This window comes from Leptodactylus fuscus, chromosome 1, assembly GCF_031893055.1.
Source record: "Leptodactylus fuscus isolate aLepFus1 chromosome 1, aLepFus1.hap2, whole genome shotgun sequence".
NCBI classification, from domain to species: domain Eukaryota; kingdom Metazoa; phylum Chordata; class Amphibia; order Anura; family Leptodactylidae; genus Leptodactylus; species Leptodactylus fuscus.
Window position 1 is genome coordinate 32,624,619 of NC_134265.1, and position 27,460 is coordinate 32,652,078.

Here is a 27,460-nt window from a genome sequence, read left to right on the forward strand (position 1 = left end):
AAAATTGTTGGACCCCACGCTTTGTAGTGATTCGGCCAATCAACGCTGGTTCTGCCAGAGGCTCGTCTGTGAGGAGGTGGAGTCTAAGATCTGACCAGAATGGAGACTGCTGGGGTCCGTTCTTAGACTCCGCCTCCTCCGGCAGAACCAGCGTTGATAGGTCGAATGCTGTACTCTGTATGGCATTCGGCCAATCAACGCTGGTGTTAGGATTGGGTCCCGCAGGTTGCTATCATAGCGCACAGCGCCACCTGCGGGTCAGTCTAACCATCCAGCTTTCACCTTACTGAGCATGCTCAGATGTATTGGAGCTGCTCACAAGCTAAGTGCCTTTTCTCCCCTACTGAGCATGAGCGGTGAGGTCATGGCCACTGCCCCTATTGGGCGGGGACTTCCCTTTAAATAGTGTGAGACTAAAATATCCTCTAAGTCCATGGAATGAATGACAGTAGTTTGCAGAGATAGGGTCCAGTACTCAGGCAGGTTTCAGACTAGGCCTCTGTGAGGGGTTTCTCTGCTTTTCCTGGGTGCTGTTAGGTAGGACCTGTAAACCCTGAACTGTTAAAGCTACACCAGGGCTAGGAGCGGTAGACGCCATTCCAGCTTGTAGATCTGCGGTAGGTATGGTCTCTGAGATAGCCTATGTGTACTTGTCTGACTTCATGTATGGCTCCAAGCTGTGTGCGGGAGCATGAGTGTTTGATGGCTCCAAGCTGTGTGCAGGACCATGCAAACTCCCCTGGTAACTCCAAGCTGTGTGCAGGAGAATGTTCTAAAACTCCCGTGGTGGCCCCTAGCTGTCGCAGGGGTAAGTGTGTGTGTTTGCTGGCCTGGGGTGAGTGTTAACCCTTGGCAGCCGTGTGTGTTTCACTTGTACTGGTGCACCTGGCAAGTGAGCTAAACTGGTAGGGTTTTAGTTGCACCTTGTTCACATGGAGTGTCGCACAGTATACACTGTTCACATTAAGTATCGCGCTGCAGTGTCTTTGCAGTAATTCACACTGGGTTCAGACATACAGCCACCCACCATTGGGCCTGTGGACCACGCTGTAGTGTTCTACAGCTAAGAGGTTCTGTAGTTTAAAAAAAAATATTTATATATACAGAACCGTAACAGCTGGTCAATGCATTCCTATGCTTAGATGTAGAAGTGCTGGCCGTGCGCTCAGCTCAGCTACTCCAGACATGCAGCCAAGCTGAGCGCACGGCCAGCACTGCTACATCGGAGAACCGCTGCTACACCGGAGAACCGCTGCTACACCGGAGAACCGCTGAACCGTGCTGCACACTCAGCTCTGCTGCATCAGAGATGCACTGAACCCTGCTGTACACTCAGCTCTGCTGCATCTCCGGAGTAGCCGAGCTGAGCGCACGGCCAGCACTGCTACATCTCGGCATAGGAATGCATTGACCAGCATTGATTGGCCGAATGCCATACAGAGTACAGCATTTGGCCAATCAACGCTGGATCTGTCGGAGGAGGCGGAGTCTAAGATCGGTCCACAGCAGTCTCCATTCTGGTCCGATCTTAGACTATGCCTCCTCACAGACGAGCCTCCGGCAGAACCAGCGTTGATCGGCCGAATGCTGTACTCTGTATGGCATTCGGCCAATCAACACTGGCCAATGCATTCCCAAGGGAAAAAGTCAGCTCCCACATATCGCAAGCTAACAGGGATCCCGACGTAATACTGTGACTTGGGCATGTTAGATGCCCCCAGACATGCTTCCCCTGCTGTCCCAGTTGCATTGCTGAGGTGTTGGCATCATTTCCTGGGGTGTCATAGTGGACTTGGTGACCCTCCTGAGTCGAATGGTGGGTTCCCCTGAAACAAGCATTTTTTCCCCATAGACTATAATGGGGTTCGATATACGTTTGAAAAGTCGAATATTGAGGGGCTATTAGAAACGAATATCGAATATTTTACTGTTCACTTATCTCTAGTTGGCGCATATTGATGCCTCCTTCTCGAGACTCTGCTGGCGGGGTTGCGGTTGTGAAGGCACTCTATTGCACATGTGGTAGGAATGCCCCCTGCTTCAGGCCTATTGGACCACGGTCTTCGGCATCATGTCCGCTGTAGCTGGTCTCCCCATGTCCCCCTCCCCAGGGCTGGCGTTATGCCTTCACTGGGTCTTTCCCCACGGATATGCATGTGGTGCTGGGTCAGATAATTCTAGCGGTCAGATACATGATGGTGAGGCAGTGGTTGTCTACACCCTGTATGACAATAAATGAGCTGATCCATCATGTGGACTTGGCTTTCACCCTGGAGCGGGTGTTGGCCACAAAAAACCATACCTTCTTCCGTTTCTGATCCAGATGGGCCATCTGGTCCGCTTTTATGGAGGATAATAGAAATCCCCGGGCCAAGAATCCCCTCTCCACCCCTATTCCAATTCCATAACGGGTCACGTGCATTGGATCATGGTTACTATTATTATTGTTGGTACTCCAATTGTTGTGGCCGCTTGCACTTCTATTTGTATACCGACCTCCTTATCATTGCCATTCTTATTTGTATTGCACCATTCTGTTCTGAACATGGGGGGTTTGGGGGTTGTTTTTGCTCTTAGATACTTATTGACTTTATTATGCCAAATTTGTTTTTACTTTTAACAATGTTTGTTTTCCTCCCTGCCCTATTCTTGCACCACCTTCCCTGTCCCTCTTTTCCCTACCCCCACCCCCTTACCTTGCTCCAGGCCCTGTTTGGAACGTTATTAGCTGCCACTCGAGAACTGCTAGGACTACTGTTCAGGGTCGGACTGGCCCGCCGGAGCACCGGGGGATCCCCCGGTGGGCCCCCGGGCCCCGACTATACTACTAATCATTTTAGCATAGGCAGGGGCCCCTAACCACCCCATTGATGATCGGGCCCCTGCCTATGCTAAAATGATTTCAATCGGGCCCCTGCCCATGTCAGAGGAGGATTAGGGGAGGCGCTTAGGGCGCCTCCCCTAATCCTAAGAAATAGCGCCGCCTACGCTGATACACAGACGTCTGAGAGAAGAGCATGCGGCGGGAGCAGCAGCAGCGCGCGGTCGGTAAGTATAATAACTTTTTTTTTTTTGTTTTATAATAGGCCGCTGCCTGCTGGAGTATCTACCAGCAGGCAGCAGCCTATTTACCAACCCGGACCTGCTCACTGCCGCCCCCGCTTCTTTTCAGACCCCCGAGTATAACAATCGGGGCCCCAGGGGAGGTGAGAGAACATAATAAACAGTGTTACTCACCTCTCCGGGATCCGGTGTTACTCCTAGCTGGCTTCGGGGCTATATGGTAATGCCCAGACGTCACGTGGTCTGGAATATTACCATATAGGCCCGAAGCCTGTTCTAGCAGTAACATATAGGCCCGAAGCCTGTGGTAGTAGTAATAACCTGTTACTGCTAGCACAGGCTTTAGGCCTGTATGGTAACAGGCTGTTACTGCTACCACAGGCTTTGGGCCTATATGTTACTGCTAGCACAGGCTTTGGGCCTATATGGTAATATCCCAGACCACGTGACGTCTGACACATTACCATATAGGCCCAAAGCCTGCTAGGAGTAAAATCTGATCCCGGCGAGGTGAGTAACAGTGTTTATTATGTTCTCTCACCTCCCCTGGGGCTCCGATTATTATACTCAGGGTCTGAAAAGACCGCCGAGTATAATAATAGTTCATGGGCGTGCAACTGTGGGGCATAATAGAGCTTGAAAGGTCCACTGTGGCCCCTGTAACCTCTATTATGCCCTACAGTGGCCCCCCTGCAACCTCTATTATGCCCCACAGTCTATTGTGCCACTGTGGGGCATAATATAGGCTGCAGGGGCTGCTGTGATATATAATACATATATATATATATATATATATATATATATATATATATATATATATATATATATATATATATATGGGTTGGATGTGTGGAGAAGTGAGGAGTCAAAGTTGTCTTGTGTTTCAAACTTTACAGAGTCAAGTCACAGCTGGAAGAAGTGGTCATGGCGGTCCAAAGGGAAGAGACGGGAAATGTGGGAAGACGTCTCCTGTGAGTATTACTGCATTGTATTTATTGTAATGTTGTAATTTATTGTAGTGGTACTGCTAGCACCCACAATCCCCCCGCTGTCTGAGGTGGACAATTGAAAGATGCCCCCAAATCTTTCAATTACTACAACTCCCAGCAGCTCCAGATGCCCTGGAACTGTTGAGAGTTGTAGTCCACCCACCCCATAGATAATGTCCCACTCTATTGTTATGCTGGTGCCATTTTCTAGAGCTCCAGCATAACAATATCCACGTTTTAGAAACGCTGAGGACTTAGGATATGTTCACACATCAGTATGCCATCCGTCCGTTTGAATTCAGTTTGACACTTCAAAACGGACTGATGCACATACTGATCTCTACTCTGTTTACAATTGCTACTTGTAATCCCCTTATCTGTCCTCTAGGGGACGGAGAGCGTTTGCTATCAGCATAAAAAGGTGTCAGTATACAATCAGTATGTGCCTCAGTCCATTTTGAAGTGTCAAACTGAATTCAAACGGACGGATGGCATACTGATGTGTGAACATACCCTTATCTGCCTGACAATGCCTGAAAATGGCTGACACCTGGCGGACTTCATTATGTTAATGAGGTCTGCCACCGCCATTTTGATAGTCCACCTCTCCGTCATTCTGGTCCCATGGTGGACCTGTATGACGGAGAGCTTGCCGCTGTTGTGAACCTAGCATAAGGCTATGGCTACACTATAACTTCCGTCATGCAACCAAAGATGTGTCGCCCTGTGATTCTTTCACTCATGTTAGTGAATGGAGTCACATTGCAACCTGAGGGACCCAATGCGACTCCATTCACTAATGTGAAAGAGTCCCAAAGGGACACTGCGATCTTTGGTTGCATGAAGGAAGTAGTAGTGTAGCCATAGCTGTTTTGCACACTGTATTGTGCGTGAAAATGCACTTTAAACGTGTAGAATGGCAAAAACTGGACGGGCGATATTACATATGGCAGTAGGGTGGGCCCCTGGAAATAATCCCACTGGTGGGCCCTAGGCACCCCAGTCCGACCCTGCTACTGTTCATGCTTTTGTGGCCATTGCGTATGTTCCTGAGTGTCTATATTAGATAAGAGGTTGTTTGGATTATTGTACTTGACGTATAGTACTGTACGGCCCGATTCGGCCACGGGTTTTTGTCTTTCTTCACTTTGGCCCGCTGTTGTTTTGAAAACAATTTTCTTCAATAAAAATCAAATTATGATCATAAAAATTTGATCAATTGAGTGAATAAGTGACAAAGATAAACAAAATGTGGAAACTCCAAAAGTGACTAAATTATAATGGTGAAAGGGAAAGTGACACTAAATGGGTAGAGACAGCCCGGGGAAAACAAGGAGAGCGGAATGCACATATATTCATTAAACAAGTAAAATAGTGTAATATAAATAATAATTTGTTTTCTTAAATGATGAAAAAGTAACCCAGTCATCATGTCCTCACCTTTATTTCCCAAGTGGCCCCGATCAATACCTCTTACCTGCAGTTTTGGTATTGCAGTTCTATGGAGGTCTCTGTAGTGACGTGTGATTGGATTGAAGTTGAATACTCGAGTTTGCTCCTGAGTTTCCAACGCCTTCCATGCATACGGCTTATTTCTCTATGTGCCTCATCTGCAGTCTCAGTGCATATATGACTCTGGGCTCATGTTTGTGTCCTCCAATCTAATGTCCATTTTGTACAATGTAACTAATATATTTTACTCCAATTCATGTATTTCTCACTAGAATGTGGAGCCCTCGGTGTGGGCGACGGTCCTGGCAGTGATCTGGCTCCATGCTTCTTGTCTGGACCAGAGAGAGGAATGGGAATTACTGGAGGGAAAGGCCGTCTCCTGGCTCAGGGCCAAAGCAGGTAATATCTCAGAGACCTGACCATGTCCTAATAATGATGTCAGTGTACAAGACCTATGGTGGGTTAGGGTGCTAGGGTGCAAGAGGGTTTTTTTTTAACTCCTTAAAGACCGATTCAATTTTAGTTTTTGTGCATCTGTTTTTTCTTCTCCACCTTCCAAGAGCCATACATTTTTGGTGGGTTTTTTTCAGTTCAGAGTCACATGAGGGCTTATTGTTTGCGGGACAAATTGAGTTTTGTAATGGCATCATTCAATATCCTATACAATGTACTGGGAACCTGGAAAAAAAATTTGGAATGAGGTGGAAATGGAAAAAAAAAACGTGTGCCAAATTCACGTGGTACAAATAACATGTTACGTTGGGTTCACACCAGCGTTCGGTCTCCGTACTTAGGTTTCCGTCTTCAGTCGGCAGAAGACGGAAACTTGTCAGACCGTTTCCGGCCGTGAGCGTTTTGGGCTCTCCGCAGCAAAACCGTTTTTCTTTTTAAACCGGACACAAAGTACTGCATGTCCGACTTTGTGTCCGGTTAAAAAAAAACTTTCGCCACTGAGAGCACAAAATGCTCACCGACGCTCATGGCCGGACACTTTTCAAACCCATTCAAATGAATGGGTTTGAAAAATGCCTGCAAGTTTCCGTTTCCTGCCCAGTTTCATGCAGGAAGAACGGAGACCCCGGGCGCAGATGTGAACCCGCCCTTAGCTATATTCTGTGGATCAGTACAATCACAGCAATACCAAATTTATAGAATATTTCTAATGTTCTGATATCTTTTCAAAAAATTTACTTTTTTATCCTTATGTGTATGGTGCAGGGTAAGGCATCTTTTTATGTGGGGGCTAGATGGAGTTTTATTGATACAATTTTTGGAAGCTCTGACTTTTATTTATAGGGATCACGATGTACATTTTTCCCTATCAGTACATCTTTGTAGAATGGGAGGAAATCCACGCAAATACAGGGAGAACATACAAACTCCTTGCAGGTGTTGTTCCTGGTAGGATTCGAGCCCAGGACTTTAGCGCTGCAAGGCTGCAGTGCTAACCACTGAGCCACCATGTTGCCCCTAATTTTTTTTATCTCTTTTAATCCTATTTCTTTACAGGAGGCAAAGTGTTGAAACAATTTTTTGATTACCAGTCCACATTCCATTTGGGACAAATATGGCTCCATAATACAATATTCTTAGTCACAGCTATTGAGCTCCTCGCTGTGACCATTGACATATCTAATACTACTGATGGTCCTAACCAGGGAACGTTTCCTATTTTCCCAGGTTCCTCCCTGGATCAGTTTGTCAGAGCTGGGAATGAGCTGCTGAAGTCCTCTGTGGACCTGAAAGTGTTTGGCCTGTGAGGAGAAGAAGAATAAAGATGGCGGAGGCTTCTCATCCTGAACCCTGGGATGTTTCGGCCCTCCAGAATGTCGCTGCTTCTGTCTTTACTATGGATTCAGATTGTATAATAGTATACAGTATACGTGCCTTATTACCCTTCATATAGGACACATGCCACAGATACACGTCCTACGTGTAGAGTTATATTCATTTTATACAGTGGCTTCCATAGCCACATATCATTAATATGTAAAGGATGACTCCACCAGAAATAGTGGTGGAACCGAAGTGGCAATTTCTATGAGCAAACAAGAAGTTAGTCTTCTATGGCTTTGCTACAACCAAGTGGGATGGGGATGGGGGGTACAATCCATTCACAAAGCGACGATCGATTGCCCACCATCATCCACAGTGTATTATGTAGGGTTTTACTGGTACTTCTTATTAACCCTTTCTATGTTTCTATAAGATAGTTTTAAGATTTTGATACATTGTTTTGTTAGTAAATTGATCTCATCCTTATTGTTTCGCTCCACTATGTGTATGATCATCAATAAACTACAGTTATTGATCAAATATTGGTGTCATGGTTATCTGTATCCATCAGAGGAGCAGATCTACCACAGGGCTAACATGAAGAATGGGTCCAATGCTACATCTATCGTAGTGCAATGTATTATAATGCCTTTCCTATTCTGACAGACATCCTATTAGGCCATGCCTTTGGACTTTACAGAAGGCAGGCCTGGGGACCTCCATTAGGTCTCCATCTGCTATGTAAGGGCATTAAATCCCTGCGATTTTACTCACAAGGGCTCTGATGCCTTCAGGAGAGGACTCCTCCCTACAAAACACTTTAGATGGTGTACTTACTTTTATTTATTCATGGTAGTGTATACTTTAGGATGTAAAAATGAATTGTAATTTTTTGAGAGGCCCAGATTTTACAATTAATGCCTATAAGTACCGAAGGGGTCAATTTGACCCCATACATAAAAGTAGTAGTGGCAATACACCTAAGGCTGGGTTCACGCAGGAGTTTTTCATGTGGCTTTTGACACGGAATTCACGTCAAAATCCGGCTCCAAAAACCACCTCCCATTCAATTTTAATGGGTTCCTTTTTCCGCGAGCGGGAACAAACGAAGCGACATACCCTTTCTTCAGGCGTATTCTGCGGCTGATTCATTCGTTCGGACCTAATCCGGAGCAGAATGCCGTGACTAGATGCCGGTGCACTATATCCACTGCATAGGCATCCAGTCACGGCTCTAGTCATTTTTTGGACTGGATTCTGAGGTGGCCTCCGTGTCAAAATCCAATTTAAAAAGCCCCCGTGTGAACCCGGCCTAACATTACAGAGTACAGGAAATTACAGTCCTTCTCCCCAGTTGTAGAGTATAATTGTGTTTTTGCATATCAGAGATGATTCATTATTTTTTTTTTTTTTTTTTGTCTAAACTTGTCTGAACATATTTGATCCGTGTCTCTACTATCTCTACTAGCATTTTTTGCCTGCACTTAAGTAGTGTAAGGCCCATTTCACATCAGCGTTTGGGTTTGCGTTTGGGAATTCCGCTTGAGGACCCCCCTGAATGGAAAGAAACCTGGGAAATGAAGGCTTCCCCATACCATAGTGTCATAGACCATGTAGCTCAAGGACCGCATTTCAACAGGCATGCCAATTGTAAAAGAACATCTGCAAAGAGCATAAGAGGCCCAAAGCAGAATTTACAATTGTTCTGCCAGAGTCCGAGAGTTTAACCCAGGGGACAGAGTCCTTATTTTGGTGCCTACTGTGGAGAGCAAGTTCTTAGCAAAATGGCAAGGTCCATATGAAATTGTGGAAAAAGTAGGGCCAGTCAACTATAAGGGTGAATTCACGCTAGCTTATTCTGAACGTAAAACACGTTCAGAATAAGCGGCGTATAAAGCAGCTCCATTCATTTCTATAGGAGCCGGCATACGAGCGCTCCCCATAGAAATGAATGGGCTGCTTCTTTCACTCCGAGCAGTCCCATTGAAGTGAATGGGAAGCGCTGCGTGTACGGCAAGCTCTGCTCATGCCGGAGCGTACACGCCGGCACTTCCCATTCACTTCAATGGGACTGCTCGGAGTGAAAGAAGCAGCCCATTCATTTCTATGGGGAGCGCTCGTATGCCGGCTCCCATAGAAATGAATGGAGCTGCTTTATACGCCACTTATTCTGAAAGTGTTTTACGTTCAGAATAAGCTAGCGTTTACTCAGTGTGAATTCACCCTAAGGTTCACCAACCAGGGAAAAGGAAGCCTTTTCAAATCTACCATGTGAACTTGATTAAGCCCTGGAACCAGAGGGAAACCTTGGTGGCCTCAAATACAGAGGTGGGTTATTTGTTGCCACCAATCCCTCCAGTCCGTGTGAATGAGACCCTCTCAGTGCCCCAACAGGAGGCAAGAGAGTTTCTGTGGAAGAATAGACGCAAGTTCTCTGATCTACCAGGGCGTACCCACCTGATAGAGCACCATGTAGAGACAGAACCTGGGAGGAAAGTAAACCTCAAACCCTACAGAATACCAGAGGTACGTAGGCAGGTATTGTCAGCTGAGGTTAAACATATGCTGGAGTTAGGGGTAATTGAGGAATCCAAAAGTGAGTGGTCTAACCCAATTGTATTGATACCAAAGCCCAATGGTACTTGGAGGTTTTGCAATGATTTTAGAAAACTGAATGAGATTTCCAAATTTGACGCTTATCCCATGCCCAGGGTTGATGAGCTTATTGAAAAGTTGGGTAATGCCAGGTACATAACCACACTGGACCTGACAAAAGGTTACTGGCAAATACCTTTGTCTAAGGAAGCCAAGGAGAAAACTGCCTTTGTTGTTCCTGATGGTCTGTTCCAGTACAGGGTTATGCCATTTGGTTTGCATGGAGCTCCTGCTACCTTTCAGAGGTTGATGGACCAGATCTTGCGACCACATCGTGACTACGCAGTGGCTTACTTGGACGATGTGGTCATTCATAGTCCAGACTGGGGAAGTCATCTCTAAGGTGCAGGCAGTACTGGACTCCATAAGTGAGGCAGGCCTTACTATTAACCCTGAGAAATGTGCTTTAGGGCTGGAGGAAGCCAAGTACCTGGGCTATGTCATTGGTAAAGGGGTAATAAAGCCCCAAATCAATAAGGTGGAGGCAATACAGAACTAGCCAAGACCACTGACCAAGAAGCAAGTCAGGGCATTTCCTGGCATTGTGGGCTACTATCGGAGGTTTGTGCCAAACTTTGCCTCTATTGCAGCTCCTCTCACTGACCTGACGAAAGGTGGGAAGTCAGTGATGATCCACTGGACACCAGAGGCAGAGGAGGCGTTCCAGAGGTTAAAGCAAGCTCTAGGCCAGCAGCCAGTGCTAATAGCCCCTGACTTTAGGAAGGAGTTCCTGGTGCAGACAGATGCCGCAAATGCAGGTCTAGGAGCAGTGCTGTCCCAGGTTATAAATGGTGAGGAGCATCCAGTAATGTACCTGAGCAGGAAGCTGTCCCCTGCTGAGTAAAACTATGCCATTGTGGAAAGGGAGTACTTGGCCATTAAGTGGGCACTGGATGCCCTGAGGTATTACCTCATGGGCAGAAAGTTTAAGTTAATAACTGATCATGCTCCTCTTACATGGACGAAAATGAATAAGGACTGAAATGCTAGGGTTACCAGATGGTTCCTATACTTGCAAAATTTTTCTTTCAGTGGAGCATAGACCCGGGAAATTATTGGGAAATGCTGATGCCCTGTCAAGGGTCCCTTGTTTGATGGCCACAAATGCCCAGCCCTCCAGTCTGGAGAAGAGGGGGGGATATGTAAGCCGATGGCTGGTCAGGTAATGGAGGGGGTGTACATCTCACCCAGACTACTCAGGTGGGTGAGATGAGAAAACTCCAGAAAGAATGTTTCTCAGCAGGTAATTCTCTCTGCTGAGTGTTATTTCAAAGTTACGGGTTACTGGGCTGTATTTTTAGGAATGGCAGGTAGGTTGGTAGTGGGACCTGTCATTCCACCCCCCTCCAGTCCACACTTTGCAGATGAGTTGGTGCCGGAACATCCCCAGAGTCTCCTCGTCAAGGAGGCTTAAGAAGCCAGCTCCAGCAGCAGACTTTGGGAGAGCTTGGCTGGAAAGCTGACAGAGAGGTCATATTTTTGCAGCTGTGTCCAGAATGACTCAACTGGCTTTTGGATTCTGTTATTCTAGGTGAGGTAACCTATTCTATGTTTAGTTAGAGCCTAGCCGGGCATGGATTTATTTTTGTATTGTTTCCTTTTGTTGCTGCACTACCTTTTTGAGTAAAAATAAACTCTACCTTTGTTTTGGACTAAAGAATCTGGACTTTTGTGTCTATGCCACCCCACCTAGTAACCTCAGACCTTGACACCTGCATAACACATCCAAGATGTCACAGACAGAGGAAGGTAACAGGATAACAAAGGGGCATAGTATTGTGTCTAAGTAGACTTTTGCCCCCTGCAATAGACTCCCTATGGCCAAGAAAATGGGATGATCTTTCAGGGGTGTGAGCCTCTTGTGAACTTTAGCTAAGCTATAGAAGGTTGCCATAACTATTCTGTATTAATCATACTTTATGGAGAATTTTTTCTATTTCAGCCACAATTTTACAGGTTATTCAAAATGAAATTTCGAATAGTCTCATATAAATTGATTATTTTATTTTTTTTTGCTCAGGTTTTGGCATTTTTACCACATTTAAGATTTAAAGGAAAAAACAAACTGTGCATAAGTAATTTTACGAATATAAGGGCTTGAAACTGAAAATATGTGTCAAAAGTCTTAGTCACCCAGTCTTATGTATGGGGTGACAATGGTCCTGGCACTTGTGGTTAGAGCTGAGCTGTGTTACTGCCGAGCTCTCCCTCCAATCTCTGGGTATATTGGACACAACCCACAAAATCACAGAAGGAGATCTATCACAGCACAGGATGCAGTGTGGCATATGTCCATCTCCGGAAGCAAAGATGTTAATAAGTGACCCTCAGAGGGTTAGTTCACACTAGCGTTCGGGGACTTTTCTCTGCAACGATTTTGGGTGGAAACTTGGCGGACCCCATAATATTATTTCTTGTTCTTTTTAGACCACGATCAGACCCATGGATCCGAGGGGAGAAATCCTTGTAGGAGCGACTTTATAACATCTGCACTGATCAGCAGTGGATATTATGAGCTTTATGTTGCTATAATATGGGCCCTAGGTTCTGTTCACACTGGTGGAAGGTAAATGGGCCTATCTCCAGGACAGTGGCGTAACTAGGAATGGCGGGGCCCCATGGCGAACCTTTGACATGGCCCCCCCCCTACCGACACCAACCGACCCCTCCTCTGCATTCTATTGTGTCCCTTAGTGGCCCCTGCACACAGTATTATGCCCCATAGTGGCCCCTGCACACAGTATTATGTCCCATAGTGACCCTGCACACAGTATTATCCCCCACCGTGGCCCCTGCACACAGTATTATCCCCCATAGTGGCCCCTGCACACAGTACTATCCCCCATAGTGGCCCCTGCACACAGTATTATGCTCCATAGTGGCCCCTGCACACAGTATTATGCTCCATAGTGGCCCCTGCACACAGTATTATCCCCCATAGTGGCCCCTGCACACAGTATTATCCCCCATAGTGGCCCCTGTACACAGTATTATGCTCCATAGTGGCCCATGCACAGAGTATCATCCCCAATAGTGGCCCCTGCACACAGTATTATCCCCCATAGTGACCCCTGTACACAGTATTATGTCCCATAGTGACCCTGCACACAGTATTATCCCCCATCGTGGCCCCTGCACACAGTATTATCCCCCATAGTGGCCCCTGCACACAGTATTATGCTCCATAGTGGCCCCTGCACACAGTATTATGCTCCATAGTGGCCCCTGCACACAGTATTATCCCCCATAGTGGCCCCTGCACACAGTATTATCCCCCATAGTGGCCCCTGTACACAGTATTATGCTCCATAGTGGCCCATGCACAGAGTATCATCCCCAATAGTGGCCCCTGCACACAGTATTATGTCCGTTACTGGCCCCTGCACACAGTATTATGTCCCTTACTGGCCCCTGCACACCGTATTATGCCCCATAGTGGCCCCTGCACACAGTATCATCCCCAATAGTGTTCCCCGCACACAGTATTATACCCCATAGTGGACACCCATAAACAATTATCATACTCTGGGGTCTTTTCAGACCCCAGAGTATAATAATTGGAGACCCTGGGGAATAAAAACAAAAAATTACTGTTTCTTACCTGTCCCCGGCTTCTACGCTGTCTTCTCTGCTGCCGCTCTCGTCCTTCTGAAATGACGTCAGACGTCACATGACCGGGGACGCAGGCCGGGTTCATGTGACGTCAGGAAGGAGGCCTGGCAGGATCGTGGAGAGGTAAGTAACAGTGTTTGTTACGTTCCCTTACCTCTCCCGGTCCGCCGATCATTATACTCAGGGGTCTGCAAAGCCCCCGAGTATAATGATAGTGTTTGTGGGGCCCGCGGTGTCACTTACCGATCCCGGCCCAGCCAGGATCGGCAAGTGAATAGGGCCCGAAACAGCCTATTAAAAAAAAAAAAAAAAAAACGCAGAGGTAGCGGCTGTCCCCAGGCCCCCTAATGGCCCGGGCCCTGTGGCAGCCGCCTCTGCTGCCTCTACGGTAGTTACGCCCCTGCTCCAGGGAGTATCGAGCCGCGGAATCTGGGGCAAGATCAAGCAGGACACTTATTTTTTCAGTGTCATGCTGCAATCTCCGTTTCCTATTTAAAACAATGTGAGGTAAATTCCTACATGTGAACGTCCCCTTAGGCCTCATCCACAGACGTGAGAGATCAGTGCTATTTACACCTTGTAAATTTCAGGTGCTGTACAGTCTGTGAAAAGCAGATCAATAAATATTATTTTTTCCATCGTTTTCTGTGTGTTGCATGTTTCTGGGTGAAAAATTGATAACACACAGACCCCTTGTATTATCTTCTGTGCAATATGGATCAGCCCAATAGAAAGCCTTTTACTCTCGCTAACAATCAGCCTGGCACCGGTAACAAGTCTCTCTGCCAACATGCAGAAAACGGATTCCTGCTCTGACCTGTAAAGTAAAAAGAAACAAAATTGATAACAGAAAGGATGAGCCTCGCCCTGGGAAACAAATTTTATTTTTTATTTTTTTTTTGTTACGTGGTTTGGAAATAGCTTTGCTTTACAGTCAGTGTACATAGGGGAGGGTCTTAGCAGTATAGTTGTCTATGATGTTAGGAGTCCCTGCATCTCAACGACATACTGTCTTGTATTGTAAACACCAGGAGACAGTATGTAACAGAGAGGCAGGGACTCCTAACATCATAGATAACAATTCAAGAATCATCAAGACCAATATATTTTACACTTTATGTCCCCTGCTCTTGTACAAGGAGTGCTTAGTTCAACACTACGCTAGGTTCACGCCTGCATTGGGGTTTCCGTTCCTAGGGTCCGCTTATCATAGCTACCATATATATATATATATATATATATATATATATATATATATATATATATATATATATATATTGTGAGAGAGTGAAGGGTGTGGTCTGGGAAGACAGGTATGTCCCAGCCAGGCACCTAAAGGGTGTATGGTAAAGACTCACACCATGGAGGTCAGCTGGGTAATCAAGACCTGATATAGTCTGTGTGTGAAGACTAGGAGTGTGGCACCACACTGACAGAGCTGACCTGTCCAAACCGAATCTACAAAGCAGGCACTATGTCACCCATAGTTGTTGCCAAGGTTGGAGTCTGGTAGCCAGGCTTCTGTATAGACAGGGAAAAGTTTGCTTGTGTTTAGTTTAGTTCTCAGCCAAGAAGGTTTTGTTTTGTTTATTTGTGCCTGTGCAAAGGTAATTAATGCACTACAAGTGAATAAAGCCTAAACTTGTGTGCAATCCAGTGTCTGTGTCCCTGTTTCCTGCACTGCTACCGAGGATCTACCTGAGCGATTCCCCACAATATGTATACATATATATGCATTTATATATAGTGCCTCTGAAGCTTGTATATACAGCCCCATATATATATATATCTACACACATATGTTCTGTCTTCTGGTGTGTGTATAATACATATGTATATCAATATCAGTGGTAGGGTTGAGCGATCGGTGATCGAGTAAATTTCGCGATCGGAATTCCGATCCTGATCTTTTTAGGCAGGATCGAGGTCGGAGGTTATTTCCCACAATGCTTTGCTACCGGCCAAGCATTGTGGGAAAAGCTAACAATGTTAGCTAGGTCCCATAGGAAAGAATGGATGCAGCCGGCACACAGCCTGTGCCAGCGTCCGGCCGCTTAACCCCCTGCACGCCGACTGCGTCCATTCATTCTAATGGGAGACTAGCTAACATCTCTAGTAGCTAACACTTACCTGCACAGATCATCTCCCCGTCCACACTCTCCTAAACCACAAGCCCTGCCTTCATCCTAGGTCTGTAACACTAACCTGGAAGGCAGGGGCAGCGAGGCGAGAAGAGGAGCGAGAACAGCAGGGACCGAACCAGCGGCAGCGATCTGTGCAGGTAAGTGGACACCAGGGAGGACTAAGTAGCCAGAGGATTTTTTTTTTTTTTAATCACTACACAGCGTGGAGTCTAACAATTAAAGCGTTCAATTTTTAGACTCCATGCTGTGTAGTGAATAGGATTGTTTTTAAAATCCAATCTTCGATTATTAAAAAAAAAATCCCATTCGTTTGCATTGGGATCAGGTTCAAATGGAAAATGATCGGAAATCGGATTTTAAAAATGATCCTGAAATCTCAAGATTGTCTTAACCCTAGTCAGTGGGTAAAATTGGTGGAGACAGAAGTACTTACTGAAGTAAGTTGGTCTGTTCTCTCTGCTGATTTCAGTTTTGAAACAGCGGACCCCATTATAGTCAATGGGGTCCGCTAATGTCCGTATGTAACTGCTAAAACAGTGGTCCAGATCTCCCGGTAGACTGGAACAACGGAGAGCCCAGCGTAGATATGACCTCAGCTTAAGAGTTTTCAATTTGCTTCACACTTACAATCCTTATCTGGCCTTCACCATTTACATATATAGCAATAACCTTAGGAAATCTAATGGTGATCATCCTGATAAATATGTGTACACACACAAGACAGAACATGTACATGTACACACACATACTTGGAGCCGAGTCAGGGATTACTCACACTGGGCTGCAGCAACCCCATGTAATGGATCATGGATTCAGGGGTGGGGGGATGGGTTGGGGAGGAATTGTCAGCCTTGATACAAGGTAAGTAAGTGGGGGGAGACAAAGTGAGGCAGTCAGCACCTGTCCGCCCATAGGACCCCCACACTTGCTTGGGCTTGCCAGGTGCTGACACCACCATGCCGATACATGTGGGCAGCTCCTTGGATTCAGGAGCCTGATCCTGGAGGCCCCTTTGTGAATGGGGGCCCTGTGCAATTGCCCAGTCTGCCCGCTCTAATGCCAGTGCTGCTGATGACCTATCCTGTGATAATCAGTATAAAATAAGAACTTATAAACCTTCCTTGAGAGTCCTGTATAATATAAATAAATCTATGGTCCTCCAGCAAAGAGTTAAATACTGGATGCCCTCTGCTGGTGACCCTTCCAATTGGATTTCGTGAGCCTGTCTAGTCCTGTACTTCCCCTTCAATAGGAGCTGTAAATTTCTGCAAGTTTTGATCAAGATGTAGCCGAACCAATGTTGTCATTTGGCTTAGAATATAGAAAAGACTTGTGACTATACAATGGCGAGGGATGCCCATTATTCAATATGGTGGAGACTTGTGTACAATTATCTGTATGTATACTGTATATGCTTTAGGCTGGGTTCGGTTTGTGAGATACGGACCTGATGTTAGCAGCTCTATTGTCTCCGTACAGAAAACATGAGCACAGCACGGAACCAGTGGCGTAACTAGGAATGGCGGGGCCCCGTGGCGAACTTTTGGCATTGGCCCCCCCCCCCCAACCGACACCGAAGACCTCGACCGACCCCTCCTCCGCCCTCTATTATGTCCCTTAGTAAGCCATGCACACAGAATTATGTCCATTAGTGGCCCCTGCATACAGTATTATGTCCCTTAGTGGCCACTGTATACAGTATTATGTCCCTTAGTGGCCACTGTATACAGTATTATGTCCCATAGTGTCCCCTGCACACAGTATTATGCACCATAGTGGCCCCTGCACACAGTATTATGCACCATAGTGGCCCCTGCACACAGTATTATGTCCCATAGTGGCCCCTACACACAGTATTATCCTCCATAGTGGCTCCTGCACACAGTATTATCCCCCATAGTGGCTCCTGCACACAGTATTATGTCCCATAGTGGCCTCTGCACACAGTATTATGCCCCATATTGTCCCCTTCACACAGTATTATCCCCAATAGTGGCCCCTGCACACAGTATTATCCCCAATAGTGGCCCCTGCACACAGTATTATGTCCCATAGTGGCCCCTGCACACAGTATTATCCCCAATAGTGGCCCCTGCGCACAGTATTATCCCCAATAGTGGCCCCTGCACACAGTATTATCCCCAATAGTGGCCCCTATCACCAGGCCCCCTAATGGCCCGGGCCCTGTGGCAGCCGCCTCCACTGCCTCTATGGTAGTTACGCCCCTGCACGGAACGGTAGAGCCTCGGCGAAGCATCGACTCCGACAATCATAGACGACCCTGGCTCAGGGTTTGGTACATGAAATACATCTGGGCCATATCTCATAGACTGTAGCCGGCTTTAGGTAAAGGAACTGTGTTGTACATACTGCTCCTGTCAGTCATAATACCCCCTTCCATCTTGTATCTTCAAAGATTCCAACACCTGTGCTTTCAGTATCAAGTAGATGCATTTCCCATACAATGACTTTACATACGGAATGAGGTCTGCTCATAGTCTATGGGACAGATCCTGTAGTTAGGAATTAAAAATGAAGTGGGGGAGGGGCTGTGATCAGATCTCTCTCCATTTACTGGCAGTCATCCCTCCTTTCCCCTGCACACACATTCCTGCTGGTGAGGACATGGAGGGATTGTCCCGCTGTAGTGATAGGAATGGACGGGCCTTCCAGTGTTAATCCACTATAATTAGCCAGGGCTCTCCAGGATACTGATGGGCGCAGCTGCACAAAGCAAGGAAAGGATAAAACTGCATCGGTTTAATTTCACATTCAAGTTGATCAGATTTTTTGGTTATATTCACCCCGCAGAGTCCATTTGTAAGTATACAAAGCTGCTGTTCACACTGCACAGCTGTTTGGTGTAAGGTGAGATGGTTTGGCTGAGTCATTATTGTATATTGTATTGTGCTGATATACGGTGCCCTGTTGTTGGGACAGGTGCGGCTTGTTGCTAGAAGGACTAGGCCCGGTTGAATGGACCTAACCAGCACGGAGTCTCGAGCCATAGACACCGCGTCCTGCTGTGATCTCTGCTTCCCATTGAAAACAATGGGAGACGGATTCCGGGAGGAATCTGCTCTGGATTCGGGGGCGAAATCTGCCTCAAATTCCTCCGTGTGAACACTCTGTTCCTAGTCGAAAAATTCCGCCTCAGGAATGTGAAACCTTCTATTCACTTTAATAGGAGATATCAGGTGGAATCTGCAAAAAAAACAGCCTCTGTCTCTCATTGAAATCAATGGAGGTTAGTTTGAGGAGCTGGAATCCACCTCAGTTTCAGTGCCAAATTCTGTCGTGTGAACATCATCTGGTATTGCAGCAAAAAAAGGGCGTGAATACTTTGACTAGTCCTTGTACAGTATATACCGCATCACGGTGGTGTATTTCAGGTCAGTGTGTTCAGTTCACTCTCTCTGCACAGTTTCCCGTCCTCTCTCTGTCATATTGGGACCCTCCCATATTATGACACAGCAGCCGTCTCCTATACACAGGCGTTCAGGAAGTAACAGAAACAAATCTAGAGCTCAGCACTGGAGAAGCAGAGACACTGATTGAGGTAATGTAACGGTATAGTATATGTGTACGGAGGTGCGATACAAGCTGTACACATAATAGTATCTACACAGAGGTACAACTCATCTAGTATGTAATATAGTATATGTATATGGAGGTGCGGTACATACTGTACACATAATAGTATCTACACAGAGATACAACTCACCTAGTATGTAATATAGTGTATGTATACGGAGGTGTGGTACATGCTGTACACATAATAGTATCTACACAGAGATACAACTCATCTAGTATGTAATATAGTATATGTATACGGAGGTGCGGTACATACTGTACACATAATAGTATCTACACAGAGATACAACTCATCTAGTATGTAATATGGTATATGTATATGGAGGTGCGGTACATACTGTACACATAATATCTACACAGAGATACAACTCATCTAGTATGTAATATGGTATATGTGTACGGAGGTGCGGTACCTGTAGTCTACAAGATAGTATATGTATACTCCGTATACATATACTATCTATAGTATATGTATACGGAGGTGCGGTACATACTGTACACATAATAGTATCTACACAGAGGTACAACTCATCTGGTATGTAATATGGTATATGTAACCAGAGGTACGGTACATGTAGTCTACAAGATAGCATCAGTGCCCTCAACGTTCACATGGGGGGCTATTGATGACATCGCTGGAGCGAGTCGTACCCTGGAGAACAGACCGGGGACCCTGTGACATCGGGACTGACTTTTGCATTTTTCTTTGACTATTTCCTTGTGATGGGTGTAGACGGTAAAAATGTTTGCCTGAGGGTTTATATTGTCAGTGATCCGCATACTATAAGAAATACCGGTTTTTCTATGATCAGATATCGTGTCCAGGAAGAAGCGCACTTGCCATAGTGGCAGATATATGATGTATATTAGTTTTTTGGTATACAAGGCATGTGCAAAAAAAAAATAAAATTGTGACTTCTTTTATATTGCCCTTGCCGCTTTCCAGCAAAGGAACATAGGCCAGCGGCCCCACCAGATTTATGGTCATTTACATCAGTTTATTGGTGTTCATAGTGCCTAAAATCTATACCAAAGATGAGATGGTGTAGGTTTCAGTGCTGGTGCTCGGCCCTACCAGAGGATGCATCGGATGCGTCAGGAGGTGTTACCTCGCCAAAAATGAGATACAGGATATATGAGGACCTCATAAAGCTCCCCCATAGTGTCCCTGTTCCTACATTTCATAAATACTGAAAGCCTTTGTACATCCTGTCAGGCCTGTATAGTACCTGGACATCAGTTTCACTCAATAGTGCAGCCTCCGACTGTCCCCAGGCCTGTATAGTACCTGGAAATCCGTATCTCTCAGTAGTGCAGCGTCAGACTGTCCCCAGGCTGGCTCCCGTGCACTTGGCCCTCCTCCCTCCCCCCCTGAGAGCAGGCAGTTATGTCACTTGACTTTTGAGCAGATAAGCCCAAGGGCTGTGTCAACGATGAATTGAATAAATTAAGATCCTGGACAAACAAAACAGTTTTGCTGAAGCAATGTATTTAGGAAAAGTCTTAAATCCACATTAACAAGCAGTATAGATAGGATCCTTGTGATGGGACAACCCCTTTAATTAGCCCTGATCGCTAGTCCACAGGATAGGTTATCCGTATGGGATCTATTGGGTTCTAACACCCGGACCCCACACAGATCAGCTGTTACTGCAGTCTGTGGGTGGGGGGAAAGGCTGAGTCCGAGATACTGCTGAAAAGATACTGTCCCTAATGACTTTGGCCATGTTACCTGTGTCTGACCAGTTGGGACTGGGGGGTCATTCTGCAATAGACCCTCTATGGCCCTGGCTGTGGCTGGACAATGCTTTCAAGGAGCCTGGAAAATCAGGGTCCCGGACACTACGTGCCCACCAGGACATGTTTTGGTCCACACTGCGGGGGGGGGGGGGGGGTTACTGTTCCAGGTTTTTACACTATTAAGGGGTGCCCATATTATTGGCAAGAAGAGAGGTTGATAATTTTCATAAATGAAGGGTGGTGTTCTCAGGCACTGAAATGTCTTTGGAATAGAGATGAGCGAACCTATGAAGATTGATTTTGTATGGTTGCATCCAAAGATTTACTAAGTTTTAGTGTTGAGCGAATAGTAATCGTCGAATACCTCGCTCCCATAGGAATGCGTGTAAGCGGCTGAACACCAAGAGGTTAAGCGCAGTGAATATTTGATGGCCGCTTGCACGCATTCCTATGGGAGCAAAGTATTCGAAGAATACTATTAGCTCAACACTACTAGGTTTGTCAAGAACTAGACTTGAAATTATTCTACACTGGGGTCTCTTCAGTGCTCAGAGTATAATAGATGGAGGCCCAGGATAGATGAGTAAAAATGATGCGAGCATCATGATATTGGCCCATCCCTTGTGACCACTTAGTCTCAATCACAGGCCTCAGCGATGACCCTGGGCCGTATGCCGTCTTCTGGGCATCCTGGAGGCATTCAGCACTCCCACTGGGTCCTCCTCCAACCTCCTGGGTGCTGTCATGCACCCCAAAATCATCATGATGGAAGGAAGTATCGAATCTTGCATGGATATCCAGGAGAGGAGGGGGAAGAAAAGTATAAGTGTTTGGAATTTTTCCACATCTCTCCTGGGCCTCCATCTAATATACTTTGAGCGCTGAATATACTTGTGATTTCAACAGGATTCAGGCCCGTGTTTTTTGTTGAAGTTCTCATATGATTTGATGGTGGTAGATTGTATCACTGGAGATGATAAGGAGTCTAGGGAAGTGGTGAGGCAGCTCTCATTGTGATGTGGTGACAATGATCTTATCGTGAGAAAAATAAGTCTTACATTGGAAAAATAAGAGTTGACAATCAATTTTGGAAGGCTTGTGCTGAGGGTCCATTGGTTTGCATTGAGGGACAGGAGGTGGATAGGGTTTGGAGTAATTAGATCGGAGGTTTTCTGAGGTTTGTGGCAAGGTTTGTTTTTTTTTACTACCCGTTACCATCTACATCTGCCTTATTTTCACTGGCCCATGACGGATTATGTGTCATTAAGGCCTACATTAAATACAAGGAGCATTACAAACAGTTAATGGGGCGTTTCCAAGGCTTAAGATAGCAAACACTGTATAGTCGCCTCTCCATTGAGCTGGGTCTCCGTTTGGGTCCTCCTTGTTCCTGACCCACATGTGAGCGATACGTCTAACCAGTGGCTGAGCAGTGATCTCCGCTATTATAATAAAGTATCAGCACTCACGTGTGGTCAGAATGTCAACCCAGACCAGGGGACCATAGACTCTTCAATGGATCCCCAGCTGAACGGAGAGGTGAGAATGCAAACATTGCGGCCTTAGCAGGGTAAATAAAAGAACTGGAACTCCCTTGTAACCTTTCAGTTTTTGACTATGACTCAGAAAGACGAGAATCCTGATACAAAAGAGTCAAAAAAAACAAAAAAAACCCCACAAAGAGCCAGAAGATTGTTGGCAGCAGATGTTATTTGCTGTGCCTACTATGATAGGCTATGTGATCATGAGTCATTCAAATAACATCATGTGGATTTATTCATTACAGAGAGTCTATCAGAGTAAGCAGCTACTACCACATTACAGTGATACACATCATACCTTTCTTATGTTACTTTTGTAGATTTGTAGAAAACTACTTTGAAGTCTTATGCAAATGAGGCAGTTGGTGCACTGGGAGCGGGCTTTCAGCTTTTGCCAATCACAACCCTAATATCTCCTGCCTGAGCCACCCCATGCAGTGGAAGTTGATCCTCACACGACAATAGCATCCTCCAGCCAGTGGTGTAACTAGGAATGGCGGGCCCCCGAGGCGAACTTTTGACATGGCCCCCCACCAACGTCGAAGACCTCGACCGACCCCCTCCTACGCATTCCTTTGCGCTCTATTATCTCCCATAGTGGCCCCTGCACACAGTATTATCCTCCATAGTGGCCCCTGCACACAGTATTGTACCCCACAGTGGCCCCTGCACACAGTATTATCCCCCATAGTGGACCCTGCACACAGTATTATCCCCCATAGTGGCCCCTGCACACAGTATTATCCCCCATAGTGGCCTCTGCACACAGTATTATGCCCCATAGTGGCCTCTGCACACAGTATTATGCCCCATAGTGGCCCCTGCACACAGTATATGCCCCATAGTGGCCCCTGCACACAGTATTATGCCCCATAGTGGCCCCTGCACACAGTATTATGCCCCATAGTGGCCCCTGCACACAGTATTATGCCCCATAGTGGCCCCTGCACACAGTATTATGTCCCATAGTGGCCCCTGCACACAGTATTATGTCCCATAGTGGCCCCTGCACACAGTATTATGCCCCATAGTGGCCCCTGCACACAGTATTATGCCCCATAGTGGCCCCTGCACACAGTATTATGCCCCATAGTGGCCCCTGCACACAGTATTATGCCCCATAGTGGCCCCTGCACACAGTATTATGCCCCATAGTGGCTCCTGCACACAGTATTATGTCCCATAGTGGCCTCTGCACACAGTATTATGCCCCATGGTGGCCCCTGCACACAGTATTATGTCCCATAGTGGCCCCTGCACACAGTATTATCCCCCATAGTCCCATAGTGGCCCCTGCACACAGTATTGTACCCCATAGTGGCCCCTGCACACAGTATTATGTCCCATAGTGGCCCCTGCACACAGTATTATGTCCCATAGTGGCCCCTGCACACAGTATTGTACTCCATAGTGGCCCCTGCACACAGTATTATGTCCCATAGTGGCCCCTGCACACAGTATTATGTCCCATAGTGGCCCCTGCACACAGTATTGTACCCCATAGTGGCCACTGCACACAGTATTATGTCCCACTGTGGACACCCATAAACAATTATTATGCTCTGGGGTCTTTTCAGACCCCAGAGTATAATAATTGGAGACCTAGGAGGAGAAAAACATGAAAAAAAAAACAACTCTCCTATCTCCCGTCTTCTACGCTGTCAGCCTCCGAAGTAGTCGCTCTTCAATTACGTCAGACGTCACATGACCAGGGACGCAGGCCGGGGTCATGAGACGTCAGACGACTAGGCCGAAGTCTGCTCGGATCGTGGAGAGGTAAATAACAGTGTTTTTTATGTTTCTTACCTTTCCCGGTCCACCGATCGTTATACTCGGGGGTCCCAAAAGACCCCCGAATATAATGATAGTAGCGGCTGTCGCCGGGCCCCTAATGTCCCGGGCCCTGTGGCAGCTGCCTCTGCTGCTATGGCAGTAGTTACGCCACTGCCTCCAGCCTACTCAACCAGCATGAGCAGTGATCCAGGGAGCTGAAATCCTACCCCAAGTGCCCCATTTACATAAGACTTTAACCCTTTCCCAACATTCATTGTAATAGTTGTTTTACCTTCTTACATCTACATGTCTTTACAAATTCCACCTACAACTGCAATATCCTTCTCCCGATACATCAATTCCAAAATGCTTACAATGGCATATACGAGTCCATACACCTCTGCCATACACATACACACTTGTAGGTCCATACACCTCTGCCCTAATCTAGATACACCCTCTATAGGAGACATTTTGGCAGGCTATGGTTATGTTGTGTGTAGGGTTGAGCCGATCTTGAGATTTCAGGGTCGTTTTTAAAATCCGATTTTCGATCATTTTCCAGCCAATTGTGAAATTTGGTCGATCGGGATCCGATCTTTCCCGATCACTCAACCCTAGTTGTGTGTAAGAACAGTCCTTATAGAGTTTTGAAATTGGTCTAATCATTGGGCAGTGTCTACCCACAGAGTCCGCAACTAAATCAGCCGCGGCATCAATGGAAAGTTCGAGCAGGGCGCTTAATTTTTTTTCACCGTCCTACTGCCTTTGACAATTTGAAAACAATGGAAGAATCTGGGCAGAATCTGCCGCTAATTTCTATGTGCGGACACCCCATAAGAGTAGGTGTATACTGGTACTTTTTCTGCTTGACCAAATTCGCCGTCAAAATTCACACCTGCCAGTCACGTCAATAGGAGTTAGCAGGTGGAATCCACCTGAATATTGTGTATGACGCTTATTTGATTGGTTTCAATTGGGATTTGGCGCTGATTTTTGAGGCAGAATCCTCCTTAAATTTAGTGTGAAATTCCACCATATGAACATACCTGAACACCTGGGCAATCTCTTATCTTGCAATCTGGTGGAGCTTTGACCGGTAGCGTCCTCGTCCACGTGTTGGCGGTGCTAGTAACTTTTGCCAGCACTTTTGCCTCCGCATTTTTCAATCGGAAACCACACGGATCCCATTATAGTCTATGGGACCTGTGGGTATCCTTAGGTAACAGCTTTTTTTTATGCAGATGGGTTTTCATTTGGGGGTTCCAAAGCAGACTTCCCGAATGGAAACCCAAACTCAGATGTGAACTGGGCCTCAGGGAGATCCACTGGATCCTTGGTTCCTTATATACAGCAGTAAGTAGGATCTCCAGCCTCAGGCTCATTAAGATAATTGCAACAATTAGGACATCTAATGAAGCTAATTACAGCAATAAAGCCTCTGAACCCTCCTTATATCCACAATACTAGAACATTCCAATCTGGATACAGTTCTAATTATTCAATTCATTAAAAACATATTCTAATTTTTGCTGTTGGTGCGGTACCTATTGTATATAATTGTAGAGTTGTGTTGCACATAGGATGAGACGAGTACAAGACTGAACCTTTCCTCTGCAAATAACAGAGGAGTCAGAGATACAATACCAATAACCCACAGATCTAGCGACATCCTGATGTTTGTAGTGTCTTATGACATCCTTGTGATTGTAATGTCTTATCTTCTAACAGAATAACAGCAAAGATGCCGTCCCCTCCGTGTTGTGGTCTCATCATTGTTGGATCCAAACAGCCAGGTGAGAAGTTTTATTTTACTGTTTTTGCCTCAACTCCTCTATTGTAAAATGTTCCAATCGAGTATTCTGCCCCATTATTATAAAAGTACTTTTCTCTCCACGTGTTTTTTTTGCAGAAACCACACAGACCCCATTATAATCTATGGGGTCCAAGTGATTTCTTAGCTAACCGCTTTTTCATGCCTATAGGTTTATATTCAGGGGGTCCCGAAACGGACTCTCCGAATGGAATCCCAAACGCAGATGTGAACCAGGTCTTAGAGGAGATTGTTTTTTTCTCCACCTATTATATTCTGGGTTCTGGGGAACTTCATGTTCATGACAAACGTATTTGACCCAAATCAAATCTTTGACCCACCTGAACCTGAAATGATTCTTAAGGGCCCGTTCCCACAAAGTAAAGTGACGCTCATTCTGACACGTAAACATGTGTCAGAGTGAGCGCTTCAAAACAGAATCCTATTGACGTCAATGGGTGCCGTCTTACGCACCTTTAAAAACCTTCCCATTGATTTCAATGTGTAGCACACGTAAGACGGAACCCATTGAAATCAATGGGATTCTGTTTTGAAGCGCTCACTCTGACACGTGTTTACGTGTCAGAATGAGCGTCGTGTTACTTCATGGGAAGGGGCCCTAAGACCTTACAAACAATTTTACCCCAAAAGTCCAACTTTTTTTAGATCCTTTTTCATATAGCAAAACTGAAACAAAACATATAAAGAATAGAGATGAGCGAACAGTGTTCTATCGAACTCATGTTCGATCGGATATTAGGCTGTTCGGCATGTTCGAATCGAATCGAACACCGCGTGGTAAAGTGCGCCATTACTCGATTCCCCTCCCACCTTCCCTGGCGCCTTTTTTGCTCCAATAACAGCGCAGGGTAGGTGGGACAGGAACTACGACACCGGTGACGTTGAGAAAAGTAGGCAAAACCCATTGGCTGCCGAAAACATGTGACCTCTAATTTAAAAGAACAGCGCCGCCCAGGTTCGCGTCATTCTGAGCTTGCAATTCACCGAGGACGGAGGTTTCCGTCCAGCTAGCTAGGGCTTAGATTCTGGGTAGGCAGGGACAGGCTAGGATAGGAAGGAGAAGACAACCACAACAGCTCTTGTAAGAGCTAAATTCCAGGGAGAAGCTTGTCAGTGTAACGTGGCACTGACGGGCTCAATCGCCGCAACCCAGCTTTCCCAGGATCCTGAATGGAATACACTGTCAGTGTATTCCCGTATACCCGATATATACCCCCGATACCCGTTCCAACGGTGTGCCCCCCCACCTTCACCCCAGAAATACCCTGCAAGTCCCCTAGCAATAGA

General features: G+C 46.1%; 1 protein-coding gene across 8 annotated transcripts in view; it reads left to right on the top strand.

Moving 5' to 3' along the window:
• Window positions 1-27,460, top strand: part of LOC142198341 (von Willebrand factor A domain-containing protein 5A-like) — a 94,026-nt gene that overhangs the window by 35,359 nt on the left and 31,207 nt on the right. For 3 of the 8 annotated variants that reach the window (XM_075269326.1, XM_075269318.1, XM_075269336.1), the window contains exons 19-21: window positions 3,960-4,034; window positions 5,777-5,903; window positions 7,185-7,808. In XM_075269326.1, coding sequence (XP_075125427.1) covers window positions 3,960-4,034; window positions 5,777-5,903; window positions 7,185-7,264 — 282 coding nt within the window. In that variant the 3' untranslated portion in view covers window positions 7,265-7,808. Of the gene's footprint in view, window positions 1-3,959; window positions 4,035-5,776; window positions 5,904-7,184; window positions 7,809-18,301; window positions 18,512-19,160; window positions 19,251-26,070; window positions 26,136-27,460 lie in introns of those variants that run through there. The other 5 variants (XM_075269352.1, XM_075269379.1, XM_075269346.1 and 2 more) reach the window with 4 other exon arrangements.